Source organism: Notamacropus eugenii, chromosome 4 (genome assembly GCF_028372415.1).
Source record: "Notamacropus eugenii isolate mMacEug1 chromosome 4, mMacEug1.pri_v2, whole genome shotgun sequence".
Lineage (NCBI taxonomy): Eukaryota > Metazoa > Chordata > Mammalia > Diprotodontia > Macropodidae > Notamacropus > Notamacropus eugenii.
The window spans coordinates 423,244,145-423,266,255 of NC_092875.1; the positions used below are offsets into that span (position 1 = coordinate 423,244,145).

A 22,111-nucleotide genomic window follows, 5' to 3' on the forward strand; every position below is an offset into this window, starting at 1 on the left:
ATTACTTCCTATTTATCCTACATATAAAGTGCTTTGTATCTGTTTATTCACAAGTTATCTCTCTCATTAGATTCTAAGCTCCTTGAGGGCAGGGAATTGTCTTTTGCCTCTTTTTATATCCCCAGCCCATAGCACAGTTCTGGCACATAGGAGGCATTTAATAAAGGTTTATTAATTGATTTCAATTAACAGAAAAATGGAAGATAAAGGGAAGAAGGGGTAATTTGAGTTGGGAAAGATTAAAGGGAGGGATTAAGCAAAATAAATGTTAACTAAGGATGTACAAAAATGTTTATAGTTTGTTTTTTTTCTTTTGAAGGGGCAAAGAATGGGAATCCATGGAGGGCCCACCCATCAATCTGGGAATGGTGAACAAACTATGGTCTATGAATGGGATGGAATACCATTGTGCTCTAAGAAATGATGAAGTGGATGGTGTCAGAAAAACCTGGGAAGGCACATATGAAGTGATACCAAGTGAAGTGAGCAGGCCCAGGAGAACAATTTACATAATAACAACATGATAAAGCCAAACAATTCAAAGAATTAGGACCCTGACAAGTGTAATGACCAACCAAGATTCCAGTTCAGGATAAGACTTTCTTTTTTGGACACGTCCAATGTGTACATTTGTTTTGCTTGACTATACATACGTGCATCAGGAGTTTGTTTTTTCTCAATTGCAGAGGTGGGGGAGCTGGCAGATCAAAAAAAAAATGCAGATAATTTTTTAAAAACCTCAACCTCAATTTACTAATCTCTAAAATTAAGCAAATTTTATGTGTAGTAATTTCCTCACATGACTACTGTGAGATTCAAAAGTGATTTATTATATACATCTATGTACACATGCAAACTTTAAAGCACTGTATACTATATAAATGTCAGTGGTTGCTAGTTATTTTATTCTAGGGGCAATGAGTGACTGAAGCTTCCTGAGCAGGGTCAGACAAGTTCTTTGGGAAGATTATTTTGGCAGCTTTGTGGAGGACTGGAGAAAGAAGACATTAGAAAAGCCACAAGGACAATTCAGAGACTGCTGAAATAATGCAAATAAAAAAGGATGAAGGTCCAAATTAGGATAATGGACATGACTAGAAAAAAAGGATCAAATGTGAAAGATGTTAAAGAGGCAGAATCAACAAGACCACACAATGTTTTTGTGGGGGAGATGTGGGGTGAGTAGGGAATGAGAGGAAAGAATGTTTGAGGTTCTGAACCTGATTAACAGGAAGAATGGCAGTACCTTTAACAGAAAAAAAGGAAATACCGGTAAAGGATGGCATAGTAGGAGCAATGGCCTAATTCCACCACTTTCCCTTTCAAGTTAGGATAGTTTTTGCTTAAAAGGTATTGAAACTGCTATTGAGATGTAAGAGGTTTGGAGGAGGAAGGCTTGGGTCATTAATACAGCTTTCTTTATCATATGGGTACAAAAGAGCTAGGATAGCAGGCCAAGCTCTTGGACTAGCAAAATGCTGAACACTGTGAGGTGGGAGAGCTGCTGCTGCTGTTCTTCAGTTGTTTCAAACATGTCCAACTCTCTGTAACCCCATCTGGGGTCTTCCTGGCAAAGATCCTGGAGTGGTTTGCCACTTCCTTCTCCAGCTCATTTTACAGATAAGGAAACTGAGGTAAACAGAGTTCAGTGACTTGCCTAGGGCCATACAGCTAGTGTTTAAGGTCAAATTTGAACTCTGGAAGATGAATTTTCCTGACTTCAAGCCTGACACTCTATCCACTGCGCCACCTAGCTGGCCAAATCAAAGACATAACCTGGGTGAATCAGTTCCTGGCTCTAAATATCCTTCTCTACAGTGAAAGTAAATAGTCCTTTTCTTAAATGTTAGAAGGATGGTAAATATCTCATTTTGTTCCACTTTCCAAAATATTTAGAGTCAATTCTGAACTATCAAGGGACTGGCCTGAGTTAGACCCTGCTGTTGACAGCTGCTTTAGGGGCAGGAGGTGATGAAGATAATGAGTTCTGTTTTGGACCTTTCTGAGTCGCCTATAAGACATACAGCTGTAGATGTCCAAATGGGAGTTGGTGATATGAGACTGGAACTCAGCTTAGAGATTAGGGTTAGATACACAGATCTAGTAGTCATTTCCATAGGGACTATAATTGAACTCAAGGGAACTGATATCATTTAACTTCTTAAGCACTTAGATATCATCTCAAAAGAGTTGTTTTCACTATTAACAAAGTTAGCAAAGCAGTTTTTTCAAGGACACTCAAACTCAGTATGTCCAAAAAAGAACTTTGGATCATTCCTCTTAAATCCTCCCTCCCACCACCACCTTCTGCTTTCCCTCTAACCACAGAGGTCCCAGTCCCTCAGGCTAATAACCTAAGAGTCATCCCAGTTTCCTCACTATCTTTTATCCCTCCTGTACTCAAGCTGCTGCCAACACCTGTCGATTTCACCTTTTCAACATCTCTCAGATATGCCCCCTTCTCTATTCTGACACTACCACCTCTCTAGTGCAGACCCCCATCACCTCACACCTGCACTATTGCAACAGCCTACTGGTGGGTCTGTCTGCCTCAGGTCTCTCCCCACTCCAATCCATCTGTCAGCCACTAAAGCCATTTTTCACAAGTCTGATCATTTCAACACCCTACTCAGTAACTCCTTAGCTTCCTACTGCCTTCAGAAGCAAACACAAAATGCTGTTTAGCATGCAAAGCCCTTCATGACCTAGCCCCCTCCTACCTCTCCAGTCTTCTTACATCTTGTTCCCCACCACTTACTCTTCAACCCAGTGCCACTGGCCTCCTGGTTGTTCCCCAAACAAGATACTCCACCTCTCTGCCCTGGCATTTTCTCTGGCTGTCCCCCATCTCTAAAAAGTTCTCCATCCTTCACTCTGAAGACTGACCTCCCTGGTTCCTTTAAGTTTCAAACTAAAATTCCACCTTCTACAGGAAGCCTTCCCCAACTTTCATTAATTCCAATGCCTTTCCTTCAGTAATTAATTAACTTCTCTCTATATATGCAAATATTCCATGGATATATGCATGCTGTCTCCTCCATTAGAATAAGCTCCTTGAGGGCAGTGAATTGTCTTTTGCCTCTTGTGGTATCCCCAGTGCTTAGCACACTGCTTGGTGCATAGAAGGTGCTTAATAGATGTTTATTAATTGATTGAAGGATAAGCAATTTTGGCAAAATCCCTATGTAAATTATCAGAAATTCTGAATTAGTGGGAATTTGAACTAATGAAATTTTACTGAAAAGATATTTTCTGTTACCAAGCAATTCAAGGGTAGAGATCACATTTTCACTCAAGAATTTTTTTTTTGGTGGAGCAATAACCATACAGCAAGTACCAAGGCCCCTGCAGCGTCTGATTCATTCTCCTCACTCTATATTACGTTTGTGGAATTGTGACTGGAGAAACAACTAAAGGAGATCTACTACCAAAAACAGGATTTCCTTTTGTCTTTCTATTCTACCCTGTTCTGTCACTGTGGTATAAAGCAGCAGCCGCAGCAGCAACAATTGTGGCATTACTACAGGAGGGTAATTCAGCCATGTAACTGAACATCTGTCATTGTCACCACTTCTCCACAAGGTGTTAAAACCCCAACTCTTTCCCTAGCCTTCAATGCCTCATTCCAGTCTGTTCTCAAACATGCAGATCTATATTCCTAGAGATGTGCCACCACTGCACAGTTACAGTCAAATGCTCCCACCATTCTTATGGTAAAGCTGTTGAGGGGAAATCCTCCTGACAAACACCATTCTATCTCTTGAGCCCCCATCCAATGTGTTTTCTATCTATACAACCAGCTACTCACAAGCTAATACATCCAAATAGTGCATGACTTTTCTAAAACCAGCCACTTACAATAATGAATCATTTGCATATTAAATATTAAAATTTGCTTAACAAGGCAAAAGAAATGATATTAAAGATAATATAATAAAGCAAATAAATAAAATACATAATTATACATATTTACATGCATATTATACCCAAATCCTACTCTCACACCAATGTACTCATTACATACTTATATGAACCTAAGCAGTGAAGCACACAAAGGAGGAAAACTCATGTATTTAGGTTAACTCACAACTCTGAACAGCAGACTTAAATGTTACTGGTATGCTTAGAATATAAGTTATACAGTACACAAAACTAATTCTCTATGCACCCTTTCCTGTGAAACATCTTCACTCTTCAGTTAAGGAAATTCATTTCTCCCTACTTGAAAGTAGCCTTTAAAAACTCAGTTAATCATAATCCTCTAAAGAGGATTTAGAAAGTTAGTTCTTCAAGTGAATAACAATTTTGTTAAGCTAGAGAACTACAAAGCGCATCCAGCCAGCTACCTAGATGCTGCACTGTAAAATCATAAAGGAATTCAGGGCAAGACAGCTAGGGTCCATTCTTGAAAGCTCACTGTGTGTGTTTGTCCTTCGTTGCTGAAGAAGACCATGCCATCAGAGAAATGATGACATGACGTGCACTTGACATTGTTTTGAGGGAGGGAGGGCTGTGCAGGTCACCAGCCTCACTTCTCCTCCAGAGCCATCTGAATCCAGTGACCAGATATTCATCAGGATGACTGAAGATGACCCAGGATGAGGCAATTGGGGTTAAGTGACTTGCCCAAGGTCACACAGCTAGTGAATGTCAAGTGTCTGAGGTGAGATTTGAACTCAGGGCCTCCTGACGCCTTGAATTGGTGCTCTATCCACTGCACCACCTTAGCTGCCCCTACTGGAATATCAAAGCAAACTAAAGAGCCCCCCCTGTTTTTCCTTCTCAAGCCAGAGGTGGCAGCAGAAGGCAACAAGCCCTTAGGAAAAATTTGAACTTTTCTACAATTCCAGGTGGAGATGAAGGAAGGGCAAGCATGAAGTCAATCATTTATTAGGTGTCTTGTACTGTGCCAGGTACTGTGCTAAGAGCTAGGGATACAAAGAAATGCCAAAACAATCCCTGTTCTTAAGGAGCTTACAGTCAAAAAGAGGAGATAATATATAAACGACTATGAACATAGAAGATATATACAAGATAAATAGGAGACAATAGCAGAGGAAAGGCACTATCAATCAATCAATAAACATTTATTAAACACCTACAATGCACCAGGCACTGTGCTAAGTACTGGGGATACAACAAGAGGCAAAAGACAAGGAATTTACTCTAATTGGGGAGACAACATTCAAACAAACATATACAAAGCAAGTTCAGGTAAAATAGGAAATATTCAAAAGAGAGAAAGCACTAGAATAAAGAAGGTTTGGGGAAGGCTTCCTGTAGAGGTGGGAATTTTCGTTTGGACTGAAGGAGCCGGCGAAGTCAGTAGTCAGAGTGAAGGAAGGAGAACTTTTCTGATGTGGGGGACAGCCAAAGAAAATGCCCAGAGCAGAGAGATGAAGTATCTTGTTTGGGGAACAGTCAGGAGGCCAGTGTCACTGGATTGGAGAGTACATGGTGGGGAGTAAGGTGTAAGGAGACTGGAAAGGTAAGAGAGAGCTAGGTTATGAAGGGCTATGAATGACAAACACAGCATTTTGCATTTGTTCCTGGAAGATATAAGTCACTAGAGTTTACTGACTAGGAGGATAACATAATCAGACCTACATTTTAAGAAAATCATTTTATAGTGGCTGAATGGAGAATGGCTAAGAGTAAAGAGAGATCTGAGGCAGACAGACCCACTAGCAGGCTATATAGTGCAGGCCTGAGGTGAGGGGGATCTGCACTAGAGTGGTGGCAGTATCAGAGGAGAGAAGGGGGAGCACATTTGAGAGACGATGCAAAGGTGAAATCAAAAGGTGAGGGACTGGGAGGATGATGTTGTCCTCTACAGTAATAGGGAAGGCAGAAGGGGGAGGGCAACATTTAAGGAGAAGATAATAAGTTCTCTTTTGAGCATAATGAGTTTGAGATGTCTACCGAACATTCAATACGACCATTAAGAAGGATTGTAAAGGACTTGTAGAAGGTGGGACTTTAGTTGAGGCTTGAAGGAGGACAGGAAAACCAGGAGGCAGAGATGAGGAGGGAGAGAGTTCCCAGCATGGGCAACAGCCAATGAAAACGCATGGAGCTGGAGATGGAATGTCACCTGAGAAGACAGCAAGGAGGCCAGTATCACTAGCTTGTTGAGTAATAAGAATGGAGTAAAGCAAGAAAAGATTAAAAAAACAGCAAGGAACCATGTTATGAAGGATTTGGAAACCAAACAGAATTTCTTATTGACTCTAGAGGTTTTAACGAGCCAGTGAAATCGGTTGACTAGGGAAGAGACATAGTTAGACCTGCCCTTTAAGATCATCTTGATAGCTAAGTGGAGAATGGACTGGAATGGGGAGAGCCTGGAGAAAGGAAAACCAAAAGGCTAAAAGAACAGTCCAAGTATGACATGATGAAGACTGAACCATGATGGTGGCAGTCGAAGGCAAGAAGGCAAAGGATGGTAGGCATATTCCAAGGTTCAAGATAGGCAGGACAAGATTAGCTAAAGGATATGGGGGCAAGGGACTCAAGGGAAGGGGACAGCATAGAGCTGAACTGATTGACTAAGGGGTCAAAATGGAGAAGAGAGGAGAAGAAGGCCAGTGTAGATGTGAGGTTCTGGAAAAGAACTGAGAAGCAAAGAACTAATGTGGACTAATGATAAGACCAAAGAATGGAGATCCTACCAGGAAACGTCACTAATTTAAAGTGTATCTACAATATTTCAGGCACTTTGTTCAGCAGCCTGTCCTCACATATCTGCACGGAACTTATATTCTAACAAAGGGAGATATCACATAAAGTAGACTGGTAGCCTAACAAGGAATTTTGGTTTGCAGAGTCATCGGGAGAGTATCATACCATCTCCATTCAGTCTACTTCAGTGGTTACCTATTACCCCCAGGATCACGTATAAAATCCTCTGTTAGGTAATAAAGTTCTCTATAACTGGGCTCCTTCCTACTTTTCCTGTCCATTCAGTCTACTTCAGTGGTTACCTATTACCCCCAGGATCACATATAAAATCCTCTGTTTAGTTAATAGAGTTCTCTATAACTGGGCTCCTTCTTACTTTTCCAGTCTTCTTACACCTTACTCCCCTCCACATACTCTGAGATTCAATGACACTGGCATCCTTGCTCTTCCTTTCACATGACACTCTATCTCCTAATTGAGCATTTCCACTGGTTTATCTTCCATACCTAAAATTCTCTCCCTCTTCATTTCTGCCTCGTGGCCTCCCTGGCCTCCTTCAAGTGTCAGCTAAAGTCTCACTTTCTGCAAGAAGCTTCACTCAATCTACCTTAAAGGTGCTGCCTCCTCTTTGTTGATTATCTTTAATTTATTCTGTGTATATAGAGGTTTATGTAACGTTTCCCTTACCTGACTGTGAGATCCTTGAGGGCAGAGACTATTTTTGCCTTTCTTTGCATCTTCAGCATTTAGCAGAGTGCCTGGCACACTATAGATGATTAATAAATGCTAGTTGACTAAGGATGAGGAGAGACACTGGTGGTCAACTTATATTTTTTCCAAGAGCAGAGGCAGGATTGTAAAAGGGGGCAGGAGAGGGGGGCAGGAAATGCACACAGACTCAAGGTAAATGGAAAGATGCCCACACTGGCCAAGTCCTTTGCCCTGCATGATAAAATATGAAGCATGGTCTGGAGCAGGCCAGATATCATCTGCTAGGTGATTGTGCATTCCTTCACATATTTACCAATAGGGGCAATCAGCCCCAGGGTAAACTCAAAGCTGAGTGGATTCACTAAACCAAGAAATGAGCGCATCTTCTCTGGAAGTCAGGTTAGAAAGGTGGTTGGTTCAGATGAGAAGCTGAACAAAGCAGAGCAGTCTAAATGACAGGACACCCAAGTATGCCTGGATTCTTCATGGATTCCTGAGTGAGAAGCATGGTCTACAGCTGGCTAGAATAGTGATAGCTGATGTTGGAGTAAACAAACATCCTAAAAGATTCTGGAGCATTGTGTAATCATCAAAGTGACTCAATCTATGGAATATAGAATCTAGAACTTAAGGGTGGTCTCATTTCTGTCCACATATTCCAAGTCATCTATATTATTATAATTCTGTACTTGAATTCTTTCTGGAAGCTTGCTATCTATCTATTCATATCTATGTATCTATATCCATATCTAAATATGGATATTATCTATCTATCTATCTATCTATCTATCTATCTATCTATCTATCTATCCATCTATCTATATTTGTGACCCAAAAACCTTGTATTTTGACTATGACATTTCTGGGAGTTTTCATTTGTATGTTTCTTTCAAATGATTTGTAAACTTTTTCTATTTTCACTTTGCCAATTAGATTTTAATAGTTCTGGCCAGTTTTTACTCATGAGATCTTGAAATACAAAAGTTAGGCTTTCTTTATGGTCAAAGTTTTCAGGTAATCCAATAATTTGTATATTATTTCTTTTTTGACTGGCGCCTGTTTTTTAGGTCAGTTCATAGGAGATACTTTATGTTTTCTGGTACATGATCAGTCTTTTGATTTTATTTTAGTACTTCTTGCTTTTCACAGAACATCTCTGTCCAGGCTATTCTAACTTGCAAAGACTGTTACTTGCAAAGGTTTGTGCCACTCACATTAAGGTAACTGTTCTCTTTCCAGTTCTTTCTCTTAAGCTCTCATCTCTTTCACTTAACTCTTTTCTTCCAGTTATTCCAGTAGAACTTGTGACAAATCAGTGAGTCTCTTTGAGGCTTTGCTTGTAAAAAATGTGGAGTTATTTTCTCCTTGTAAGTTTGCATATTGGGAATACTTGACCCCAAAGTATTTTTATATCATCAGTGTTTTCCTCTATTTATGACTTTTTCCAGCCTTACTTACTAAATTAGAACTTTGTGTCAGAGACAGGCTCAGTATTTCTGGAAAGAATAGGACAGGGAAAATAGAACTTTGGTACTTATCTATAATATCTGTGGTCTGAATAATGAATTCTGTGCTGATCTTCAAGGACTTCAGGGGTGTCTGCAGCCAGTAACCTAAGGCAAGAGTGGTCTCTGCTACAATGGCCTGATCCAGGAAAATCCCTGGTTGGCATGCTGGTCTAAGCCCTAAAGGAGCTACTGAGCCCTAGTTCAAAAACAAAGAGACACAGCTACAGGTTTTAAGTGTCAATGACTAGTGTCTGGTCTGGGCTCCTTTCTCCCTGCCCCCACCTACAAAGCAACATGCTTCAAGTTTCCTGATTTGCCTCTTGTCCCTGATATGGTAGGCTTCTGGCAGCTGACCACCCAGGTCAGGCATTTTTGGCCTGTGAGTTTCTAAATTTTTCTTTGCACAGACTTGGTCTGGAAGAATTTAATTTACTACTGTTTCTTGATCATTACTCAGTCTGGTGCTCTTTTTTATCTTCGATGAAGTAATTGTGAGAGAGCTATTTCCACTATTCTGTTTCCATTCATTCTACTACCTTGAGGAGAAACCATGAATATGGTGACCACACTTTTGTAAAATCAAAAAAGAAAAAAGATCTATAGAGTGATTTTTCTATTTCTGAGTGAAAACAAGTATTTTAAATCAGGATTGCACTAGAAAAATCAGGGTGTAAGGTCCCTATATCCATGGGATACCCAAAAAGGAGGAACAAACAAATGGAAAAGAATGTGGAAATAATAAATAGAAAATGGTAGGTGTGGGCAAGTGTCAGAGAGAAAAGAAGAAAAGGGGGTTTACAGAAGATGAAGGGGTTTAGGGAAATCGCCTAAGGAGAGGAGAACGCAAGAATTTTGTTACAGTGGCAGAAGGAAGACAGAAGTAGCAGTGCAGTATAGAGATAATAGAAGCAGAGAAAGTTGCTCTGAAGATCAGAACCTTGACTGTTTCCAACATGGGAATGTTCCATGGTCCCAAAGGAGTCCATAGAGCCCAATGTGAGAAAAACTGATCTGGTGAGACAGGAACACATTTGGCACATTATAAACAAAATAAGATGCAAAGCATCAGACTATGAAGAAAATAAAGAGACAGGTCAATGAATGAAAAAAATTCATTCATATACATCAAGAGCAATTGTGTTCTCTTCTAGACTATTATGTGCTCTTTTTTTTGGTCCTTATTCAGGTGAATGGGGAAGATAGGAAGGAAATTAATTCAACCCTCTCTTAAAGGAAATGTATAGGTGCTCTACTGAGGAATAGCTAAATAAGCTGTGGTACATGAATGTAACAGAATATTACTGGGCCATTAGAAATGATGAATGAGTAGTTTCAAAGGAAAATGGGAAGAGCTCTACAAACTGATACAGAGCAAAGTGAGCAGAACCAGAATAACATGAAATGACAATAGCATTTAAAGAAATCCACTTTTGAAGCCAACTTAGGAATCTGATCAACACAATGACAAATCACAAGTCCAAAAGAATGAAGATGAAACACATCACTCACCTTCTCCTCAGATATGATGAACTTAAAATGCAGAAAGAGACACACATTTTTGGATATGGCCAGTGTGGAGGCTTGTTTTGCCAGACTCTGAAGCAATGCATTAAGGACTTTATTTTTTAAGTTGTTTGTTTTTTTTTAATTTGCTCAATTGGGGATGGGGGAGGTAGTAGGAGGGATAAATTAATATTTGTAATCAAAGGATATTTTGCCATGATATTCCAATTATTTCACCATAGTTTACTGCTGTGCAGTAATACTGCTGCAAATTAAAACTCGGGAAAAAACCACACTACCAAAGGGTAATGGTTAAAATATACTTCATCATCTTGATAGCTAAAAAAGAAGAAGTAGTACAGTACATGGGAAAAGGCAGCTAAAAGTCTGGCCTCCAAAATACTATCTTGATGCAAATATAAACAACTTGCCTTATAAAATAGTTTAAAAATTATGGATGTTTAATAAACATAAAAAGACAGCAATACTGTTTCTAGTGTGATGACAAAGAAATGTTCTTTTATTTTTTTTAAAAATTGTTTCACTGTTTTATTTTTGGAAAATTTCTTTGGAGAGCTAGTTACTAAACAGCAAATGGTTGGTCAATTGGTTGGTTGTCTTTCCTTCTTGAGGAGGACCAAAATGGCATCACTATGCTGGAGTCAAGTTATAGTCTATCTGACTGTGGCTGATCAGACCAATATGGGCTCGGAATGTTCTACCACAGGTTGGGCACAAATAATCCATGTAAACTTTTGGGGTGAATTCTCTAAATTTATGCATCTCCTGTTTTTTTGGGCTACTTCAATTCTGCTCTGCTCATCGAGCACAGCATCTTCTCTGACAAGGGCAGACCATGCTGAGTTGCGGCCCTGTGCCAGTGTCTCCCATGTCATGCAATCAATTCCAAAGTTCTTCAGTGAGATCTTGACAATGTCCTTGTATTGCTTCTTCTGACCTCCATGTGAGTGCTTGTCTTGTGTGAGTTCTTTATAAAACAGTCTTGTAGGCAAGCATATGTTTGTCATTCAAACAGTGTGGCTAGCCCAACAGAGTTGAGCTCTCTGAAGTAAAGTTTGAATGCTTGGCAGTTTAGAAAGGACCTCAGTGACCACTATCTTATCCTGCCAGCTGACCTTCAGAATCTTCCTAAGACAATTTAAATGGAAGCAATTCAGTTTCTTGGCATAGCACTGGTATACTGTTCAGGTTTCACAGACATACTATCCAGGTTTCACAGATATACAACAATGAGGTCAGCACAACAGCTCTGTAGACCTTCAGTTTGGTAGTCAGACTAATCAACATCTTTTCTTCCATACTTTACTTCAAAGATTCCCAAACATTGAGCTAGTTTTGGGCAGCTATGTGACACAGTGGATGGAGCACCAGCCCTAGAGTCCAGGGGACCTTAGCTCAAATGTGGTCTCAGACACTTACTAGCTACATGACCACTTAACCCCAATTACCTTATAGAGCAAAAAATGCACATTTTTAGGAACTCATAATGCATTTATCATTAAAATGGAATAGAATGAAATCACAAGTTGTTTTTCCTCATCTTAAATAATTATATTGTGTAAAGAAGTTTCCTAAATCTCCCCACCAATAAAACAATTTATCAATAGCATAAAAAAATCTTATATCATAATCATCATAACATTTGACCATACATTATTTAGTTGTTTACTCCTGTTTCATGCCTTCCAGATTCTCTAAGACTATAGTCAACTAGAGTCTATAGTGCAACTATAGTGCAGACAATTGCCAACCTGCATTGGCAGTGAGAGTTTCCTTATTCAGGAGTTCCCTACACCAATGAAATCAATACCAGTTCAGTTCAGAGACAGGCAGATAAATTCTGCATCTTCCCCATTTCTTCCTTACCTACCTAGTTGCACTCCTTTGTACTTTAAGAACCTCATCACCCTACAAGAAGACATCACATCACACCATGTCTCTGCCCTTGGGATCCATGTAATTGGACAGCAGAGTAAAAAGCTCCTCCCAAAACCTCCCAGGACTCCCACCTCTTCATTTCCTGTGGAGCTGCACTCTTTTGGACCTCTCCATCATTCTTTCCATCCCCCCCCCATCCCTTTTCAGCTTCCTTTTGTGTGTTGTCTTCCCCCATTAGATTAAAAGCTCTTTGAGGGCAGGTACTGTCTTTGTTATATTTGCATGCCCAGCACTTAGCAAAGTACCTGGGAACATAGTAGGTGCTTAATAAATATCTACTGACTGACCACTGTCCAAGGCAATATTTTGCATATGTGCTTATTAGCATCTGTTTGTAGTCTTATCTTTGTATCCACAGCAAAGGGCCTTATGTAATAAATGTTTACTTGGTAAAATATATGCAATATTATATAACAGCATGACTACTTCTGAACATCTATTATTGCTACTTTATATAGTAATAAAGTATTCTGAAAAATATGATTGTATACTTTAGTAATTGGCTCACTCTCCTCTATTTCATCAAGAATACAAGAAATACTTCTATTTAGCTGGATAATACTGCACTATAATAGAATATATGCTCCTTGAAGGCAAAAAAATGTGTCACTTCTGTATCTGTATACCTAGTAAGTAGCACATGGTAGACACTTAAATGTTTATTGATGGGTTATTAATAATTCAGCCACTCTCAATTGTTTAAAATGCTATAACATTTGCTTGTCTTTTAAAGCACTTCACCTCAAAATTTTAATCACTCTGACATATTAGTAACCTTGATGAGCACATTATCTGAGTTTTTAAAAAAGTGAATATATCAAATTGATAGACTTTTGCCATTAAAACACGAGAAATAAACTCAAGCAAACCACCTCTTTTAAGAAGGAATGGTTCTTTTGGAGTTAGAAAACTTATCAGCTGTGGGCAAAACTCTATTTCTTAGAGAAATTTGATTCTACTCAACTGACTGCACTGTAGGACTGAATCCAACACAAGTACTACAGATACATACTGGTTTTAAATATTTACAAGTAAATAACATAAAAATAAATTATCCACTAGCATAATTTGTTTTCTTGGCTGATGCATGGGGAAGAAGCTGTCATGTTAATTCCCATAAGTCTTTTACATTTCATTTTTAGTCAGTGTTTCTCTGAAGATTTATTATTGTTAAGAGTACTGAGGTAGTAGTGGATTTATTTGTTTTTTCAGGAATCTATTTTCAAATCAAATTGTATTTCTTCTTACAAATTTATGCTCCAAGTTTCACTTTTCTTCTTCATGCATGCATATATGCAAGTCAATGAAAATGAAAATTAATATGATGAAAGGAGTGTGTGCTTTATTTAAATACGTGACACTGAAGGAAACAAAACTTAAATGATAGGTGTGAAAATTTCTCTTGATTATACAGTATTAGAATCAGGGAATTTTATAGCTGGAAGGTACCTTGGATACTCTCTATGGCAGCGTTTCTTAAACTGTGGGTCACAACCCAATATGGGATCATGAAAAATTTGTCAACAGTATAAGGCTTCTGAAAGTATAATGATCAAAACTTAATTTAATTTAACTTTAAAATTTTAATTTATTTAATTAAAAATGCAAGTGTATAATGAATTGGAGGTATTCCTGACAGCACTTGCGCAAGCTGCATTGTGTGACTTCACTTCGTTCTGAACACAAAGCACAAGCACTATGCTGTGCAAACACCATCATGCTGTGCAATACCAATGAACGCTGACAAAACGCAAAAAGGGATCACAAGAAGAAAAAGCTTAAGAAGCCCTGCTCTAGGCTACTTTTCTAGTTAAATGTGCAAATGTAGCCACCACAGGAGATGGAAGAGCACTGAGGCAGACCGATGCACCCAAAAGAACACTCAAGCTGGAATCAGGCTACTCTTCTCCTGGATTGCCAGTTATTGCCTATGTGACCTTGGCAGATATTCAAAAACTGTTTGGGGCCTGAAATTCCTTTTACATCCGAAAAAATGAGGTTAGATGAGATGAACTCTAAGGCCCCGTCTGGCTCTAAATCTGTGAGGCTAAGAGTATATGAAGGAGGATGTGTAGTAAAAGGCCCAGGGTTGCTGAGAACCAATGCAAAGATTGTAAATACATCCCAACAAGAAAGCTACACTTTGGCCCATTTATAACAGGCTGGCTTTATGCAATAAAAGTGTTTAAGAGAACTATTTTGAACCTCATCAAAGTTTTAAGTTGCAAAAAGAAAACAAGCAACCTAGGGTGTATCTTCAGGAAGATTAGACAAAGTCCTTTTTCTTAGGGTAAGGGAAAGCACAGAAGCAGGGGGAGGGGAACACAATGACCATGTCCAAAATACTTTTGGTATTTTCTGTTTGTCAGCTATTTTTATTTCTGTTTTTATCTCTATTATAAACGCCATAAAACTTTTTAACAGCACAGAGATTTGAGAACCCCTACAAAGTGTAAACTTTGTTTTAACAAAACAATAAATTTTTAAGTGACTGGCTTTCATCACTCATTTAAACATAGTGCTAAAATATTAAGCTTTCTTCTGTAGCTTTAAGAGTATTTAATACATTTGGTATTTGACATACACATCTGCCTTTCCCTCTGAACCTGAAAATGCACTTGATCAGCATACCAACAGCTGTTTATAAGAATACATAGAGATGATTAATAACTATCTTAAAATATGTTCACAGCACCACATATTGTTGGTGTCATCCATAATTTCCCAGATAGGATAATCAGTCCATGATAGATCATATAAAATTAAGTCATTCATCTATACATTATGAATATACCAAAATGAAAGCACTGCCATCACTGTAGATGGAGATTTTTGCAAAGTATTATTTTTACTCTTTGACTTAACTTCTAGACAGTCACATAGGAGTAATTACTCACATGCAGTTAATTATCCTACCATAACAAGTTTTATAATATGATGAAATGAAAAGGAATCGTCTAATGTCACTTAGTCCAACTGCTTCCTGATAGGATACATGTATTCATAACGGAATATACATATTAGGTATGACAATAAGGAGAAGGCATTGGTAGTTGAAGAGATCAGTTGTTTTTTTAATTAAAGTTTGGTGAAGAAAGTTTAAAATCACTTTTAACTGAATGCCAATATGGCTAATACTTTTAAATCATCAAATTTTACTATGGGTAGCATTTCATTTTCCTCTGTTTCTGATATCGGTTTTGTTAGGTAATTGGGGTTAAGTGACTTGCCCAGAGTCACACAGAAACTAAGTGTCAAGTATCTGAGACCACATTTGAACTCAGGTCCTACTGATTCCAGGGCTGGTGTTCTATCCACTGAGTCACCTAGCTGGCCCTAATAGCATCTCATTTTAATGAATAACATTTAAGATTAAGTCAAAAAAACATCCTGAGTGCCTAGTTCAAAAGAATATTAGAATCCACATTTCTCCAATAGTCCACTGTCAGTACATGGGAATGATAAACAAATTAAGGGGAAAGTTCTGTAGAAGGGATGTAGAAGGCACACTCTTTGTAGTCCACATGAGTGAACTTACATAAAGTGTCTTCTTTCTAGATGATGCTAGGAACAGTGACTACACCTGGCACATATGTGTATGTGGCCAAAAAGAGGAAAATGAAATATCAGCAGTTTTCAAACTACATACATGTAAATGCTGTCCGTTGGTTAATATCCATGGAAATGATGCAAAAGTCTTTTAATAAGTATCTGCAGCAATGAAATAACCATTTACAAGTAAGATGCAGACTGGAAGCAGGTGTTGTCAGATAAACAATGGAAAAGGATGGGAGTCTGAACCCTGGCTTCAATAATGACAAGCTGTGTGACGTGAGGACAATTCTTTAACTTTTCTAAGCTTATTTCTCATCTTTAAAATGGAGATAATAACACTTATGCCACAGGGTGGCTGTGAAAATACAATGAGAAAATGAATATAAAACTGCTTTATAACCATAAAATACTATTTTAATGTGTGCTGTTATTATTAGAATCACATATGTCTTGGTCAAAAAAGGGCAGCTCTATTAGTTATGGCTTAACAAATTTTATCTGGTATTGGAAATAAGACAAAAACTTGGGCACTGGATAAAGTTTTCATCTTTGCGAGTTTTACATTTAAATCACAGCCTCTGAAATGTTGCATGTCAGCTATATCGCTTTCTTCCAAAGAAGAAATTATTGTACTTTAACAAAAAAATTAATCAGTTGCAAATGTTTCCCATTTTCTTGTCTCCGACTTGCTGTGATGTACTTCAGCTTTACAATATCCATGAAGAAAAATGAATACCACAACAGACAATCCTATTATCCTTCATTCCAATCTTCTAATCCAGTTCTCCCCCAACTTCCTACACCCTCTGAAACACCCCTAAATCCTAACTCCCATTTCCTGATATCTTCTCTCCTTGTACTTCACTTCTCCTACCCAGCCCCACATATACAATCCCCTAACTCTCCTAAATCTGTACCCTATTTTACTTCTAACTCTATCCTCACATGGCCTGCTCAGTTCCCATGGTTCAAATTCTCTCCCTTCCTCTCCAGACCTCACTACTATAAGGATCAGTCTCTAAAGCCATGTCACATATAGCAAAGCAGGGATAGAACACAGTTTAATTCATTACCCTAGGGTTGAAAGAGCTCCAGTGACTACACAGAAGAGTAAGGAATATCCCCAAATCACTTGAGCATCTGTACAATCTCCCTCTGTCCATGGTCATGTGTTACTCCCAACATGGACACACACCTCTCAATCTTCTTTGAATGACTGTGTACTTTCAATCTCTTCTACTTTTGTCTCTTAAAAGTCCAGGGTACTGAGACTGGGAGGAGCCAAGATGGCGGAGTAGAAAGACACACATACGCTAGCTCCAAAACCCACAGCCCATAAAATACCTGTAAAGAAGAACTCCCAACAAATTTGGGAGCAGCAGAAGCCACAGAACAATGGAGCAGAGATTTCTGTTCCAGAGAGACCTGAAAACCTGACTCGAAAGGTCCGTTGCGCACCGGACCTGGAGCAGAGCCCAGCCCTGCCTTGGCTGGGAGGCATCAAGAAGAGCAGATCCGAGCAGGCTCCAGGGACGGAATCTCCAGCGGCCTCGCATGTCCCTCCACCCACAGGTGCCCAAGGTCGGTGAGAGGGTCTCTTTGGCTGGTCAAGAGGGGAGTGGGGTGTCCCTATAACTCAGGCCCCCTTGGGAGGCAGCAACGGAGGCAGTAGCAGACCGGGGCTCCCAGAGCAGGCCATTGCTGAAGGTCTCAGCATAAACCCCCTGAGGGAACTGAGCCCAGTGTGGCGGCCCTGCCCCCACCTGAGCACCTGAACTTAATCTCACACTGAATAGCAGCCCCGCCCCCACCCAAAGCCCTGAGGCTGGGAAGCAGCATTTGAATCTCAGACCCCAAGCGCTGGCTGGGTGGATCTGGAAGTGAGGTGGGGGTGGAGAGAACACTCAGAAGTCAACTCACTTGCTGGGAAAATGCCCAGAAAGGGAAAAAAAATAAGACCATAGAAGGCTACTTTCTTGGTGAAAAGGTATCTCCTCCCTTCCTTTCTGATGAGGAAGAACAATGCTTACCATCAGGGAAAGACATAAAAGTGTCAAGGCTTCTGTATCCCAAACATCCAGAATAAATATTCCATGGGCTCGGGCCATGGAAGAGCTCAAAAAGGATTTTGAAAATCAAGTAAGAGAGGTGGAGGAAAAACTGGGAAGAGAAATGAGAGAGATACAAGAAAAGCAGGTCAACACCTTGCTAAAGGAGACCCAAAAAAATGCTGAAGAACATAACACCTTGAAAAAAAGGCTAACTCAATTGACAAAAGAGGTTCAAAAAGACAATGAGGAGAAGAGTGCTTTAAAAGGCAGAATTAGCCAAATGGAAAAGGAGGTTCAAAAGCTCACTGAAAAAAATAGTTCTTTCAAAATTAGAATGGAGCAGATGGAGGCTAATGACTTTATGAGAAATCAAGAAATCACAAAACAAAACCAAAAGAATGAAAAAATGGAAGATAATGTGAAATATCTCACTGGAAAAACAACTGACCTGGAAAATAGATCCAGGAGAGACAATTTAAAAATTATAGGACTACCTGAAAGCCATGATCAAAAAAAGAGCCTAGACATCATCTTGCATGAAATTATCAAGGAAAACTGCCCTGAGATTCTAGAACCAGAGGGCAAAATAAGTATCCAAGGAATCCACCCATCACCGCCTGAAAGAGATCCAAAAAGAGAAACTCCTAGGAACATTGTGGCCAAATTCCAGAGTACCCTGGTCAAGGAGAAAATATTGCAAGCAGCTAGAAAGGAACAATTCAAGTATTGTGGGAATGCAATCAGGATAACACAAGATCTAGCAGCTTCTACATTTAAGGGATCGAAGGGTGTGGAATAGGATATTCCAGAAGTCAAAGGAACTAGGACTAAAACCAAGAATCACCTACCCAGAAAAACTGAGTAAAATACTTCAGGGGAAAAAATGGTCTGTCAATGAAATCAAGGACTTTCAAGCATTCTTGATGAAAAGACCAGAGCTGAAAAGAAAATTTGACTTTCAAACACAAGAATGAAGAGAAGCATGAAAAGGTAAACAGCAAAGAGAAGTCATAAGGGACTTTACTAAAGTTGAACTGTTTACATTCCTACATGGAAAGAAAATATTTGTAACTCTTGAAACTTTTCAGTATCTGGGTAGTTGGTGGGATTACATACACACATACACACACACACACACACACACACACACACACACGCGCGCGCGCACATACACACAGAGACAGAGAGCACAGAGTGAATGGAATAGGATGGGATCATATCTTAAAAAAAATGAAATTAAACAGTGAGAGAGAAATATATTGGGAGGAGAAAGGGAAAAATGGAATGGGGCAAATTATCTCTCATAAAAGAGGCAGGCAAAAGACTTTTTAGTGGAGGGAAAAAGAGGGAAGGTGAGAGAAAAACATGAAGTTTACTCTCATCACACGACTCAAGAAAGGAACAAAATACGCACTCATTTTGGTGTGAAAACCTATCTTACAATACAGGAAAGTGGGGGATAAGGGGATAAGCAGGGTGGGGGGGATGATGGAAGGGAGGGCAATGGGAGGAGGGAGCAATCTGAAGTCCACACTCTTGGGGAGGGACAGGATCAAAAGAGAGAATAGAAGCAATGGGGGGCAGGATAGGATGGAGGGAAATGTAGTTAGTCTTACACAACATGACTATTATGGAAGTCATTTGCAAAACTACACAGATATGGCCTATATTGAATTGCTTGCCTTCCCAAAGAGAATGAATGGGTGGGGAGGGAGGGATGAAGAGAAGTTGGAACTCAAAGTTATAGGAACAACTGTCGAATTCTGTTCTTGCTACTAGGAAATAAGAAATACAGGTAATGGGGTACAGAAAGTTATCTGGCCCTACAGGACAAAAGAGAAGATGGGGACAAGGGAAGGGAGGGATGATAGAAGAGAGGGCAGATTGGTGATAGGGGCAATCAGAATGCTTGGTGTTTTGGGGTGGGGGGAGGGGACAAATGGGGAGAAAATTTGGAACCCAAAATTTTGTGAAAATGAATGTTAAAACTTAAATAAATAAATTTTAAAAAATAATAAATTCTAAAAAAAAAAAAAATTCCAGGGTACTATGGAAATGTAGGCCAAGATTATTCATGTAATTATAAAAGCAAAAATGGGAAAATACAGCTCTTTAATAATTTTGGGTATTCCAGTAATAAAAATAGGAATGTTTTTAAATATACTTTTTAATGCTCTGTTAAGTCATGCCATAAATTCTGTCATATTTCTCTCTTTCAAAATCCAATTAAAACCAAGAACTTCAAAGTGCTTTTCTAAATTTGTTAAAGTGCTTTACTATTTATAAATGGTGGGTTGAAAAGTTTGTTGAAATGCTGTTTACTGCAAAAGGTCCAATGTTTGATCAAGCTAACACAGGTTTCAATTTAAACCAAACTCAGGAAATTCACCTTCATAACATTAAACACTGTGTTTGTCTTATTAAGGTTGTGATCTTTTAAAAAAAAAAAAGTAGATTTAAATGTCCTTACTTACACTCATATTTCTGTCCCAGATCTGGATGCTCCCATCCTGACAGCCAGCTGCAATGAGCTTCCCATCTCTGCTGTATGTACAAGTGGTTGGAATTACTTTTTTCCCCTGAACTGTTCTTGGTTTAAACACACTCTTGTGCTTCTTATCATTGTCCACATCCCAGGTTCGCACAGTCCTGAAAATGGAGACAGAATGTTTCATTTAAAAAAGAACTAAGCATAGAAAAATAAGTTCACATATACTACTCAGAAAACTTTTAAACAGTGAATTTGACATTTTATCTAAAAACCAAAATTAAACGTGCAAAGGTGGAGAGGAGTGACTTTGTTTACAAAGTAAGACTGTGTGAATATTATTACACTGTTCCCAGTCCACTGACAAACAGTCCAGTGACAAACACTGACTGCAATTCCACTGTGTTTCCAAAGTGCTTTGCAGTTAACTTAACTGATTCCTGAACATTCAGTTCACTGCCATTCTGATAGACAAAAGACATAATTCTAATCTTATTTGCCTGCCTTTTATCTCTTGTATATTAGCTTCATGAAAGGTACTACATACAAAAACCACACCCCCACCCCCACCTGAAGTAGTATGGCCATACAGCAGAGGATGATGAGGGTAATGATGACTACACCAATGATGCCATTAATAATAGCTTTTATCTAGTACCTTGAGGTTTGTGAAGCTTTTTAAACTTACTATCTCCTTTTATCCTTACAACAACCCTGGAAGGTAGGTACTATTATGATCTGCATTTTTTTTTTGAGATGAGGAAACTGAGGGAAACAGAGTTATTTGCCCAAGGTCACACAGTTAGCCTTCAAGGACAGATCTGAACTCAAGTCTTCCTGACTCCACGCCCAGTGCTCTATGCACTGTGCCACCCAGCTACATCAATCTTGTCTACAAACTGGGCCAGTATCATTCATGAGCTGCTTTCTTTGAAATCTTCAATTGAGACTTTGGCTTCCTAAAAAGCTAAAAGAACACTAAAACACCAAAACTAACATTTAACAACCCCAGAAACTCTATAGCACATCTATGTCACTGGTATGACAAATCTAGTGGGCAGATTAACAAAATTGGGGTCAGGAGGGTGAACTGCTGGCCTTGCAAATCCATGTGTAAAATAAGAATTCACATAGAGTTTGCTGGTGACTAACTGCAGTGCAGTTTTACTGCTCTGAATCCCTGAATCAGTGCCCAAAAAACGGATGGTAAAGTGTGAGGCCATTAGGTGTCTGTCAAAACATTTTATGTTGAAGTGCACATATTTTGAAAGCTGGAATGAAATCTGGTCTTATAAAATTAAAACTTTCATAAACAATGATTTAAAAATAGAAGTATGATCTGCACAAGCCTTTCTGGTCACAAAATGAAAACATGGAAAAGACAAGAACAAGATACAGGTGGAATCACTGCACTGACCCAAGCACAAATGTTTTCTGTCTTAAAGTTTTGAGTTCTTTCCAGAAAAAAATTCAAAAAACTTCTGGCGGCATGTACTGCCTAAAAGCATGTCAGCTTTTGGCAAAAGTCAAGGAAAGCATTAATTTTGTATGGAAATCACTTAAGAGCTAGTGGTTTAATTTTTCTCCAAAGACTACACAAATAATTTTGGTGATGTAAGAAACTAAAATTCACTGCCTCCCTACCATAACAAATG

General features: G+C 39.0%; 1 protein-coding gene across 1 annotated transcript in view; it reads right to left on the reverse strand.

Moving 5' to 3' along the window:
• WDR70 (WD repeat domain 70) overlaps nt 1-22,111 on the reverse strand; it is a 342,319-nt gene that overhangs the window by 144,998 nt on the left and 175,210 nt on the right. The window contains exon 10 of the mRNA XM_072605789.1: nt 20,443-20,617. Within this exon, the coding sequence (XP_072461890.1) occupies nt 20,443-20,617 (175 nt within the window). The remainder of the gene's footprint in view (nt 1-20,442; nt 20,618-22,111) is intronic.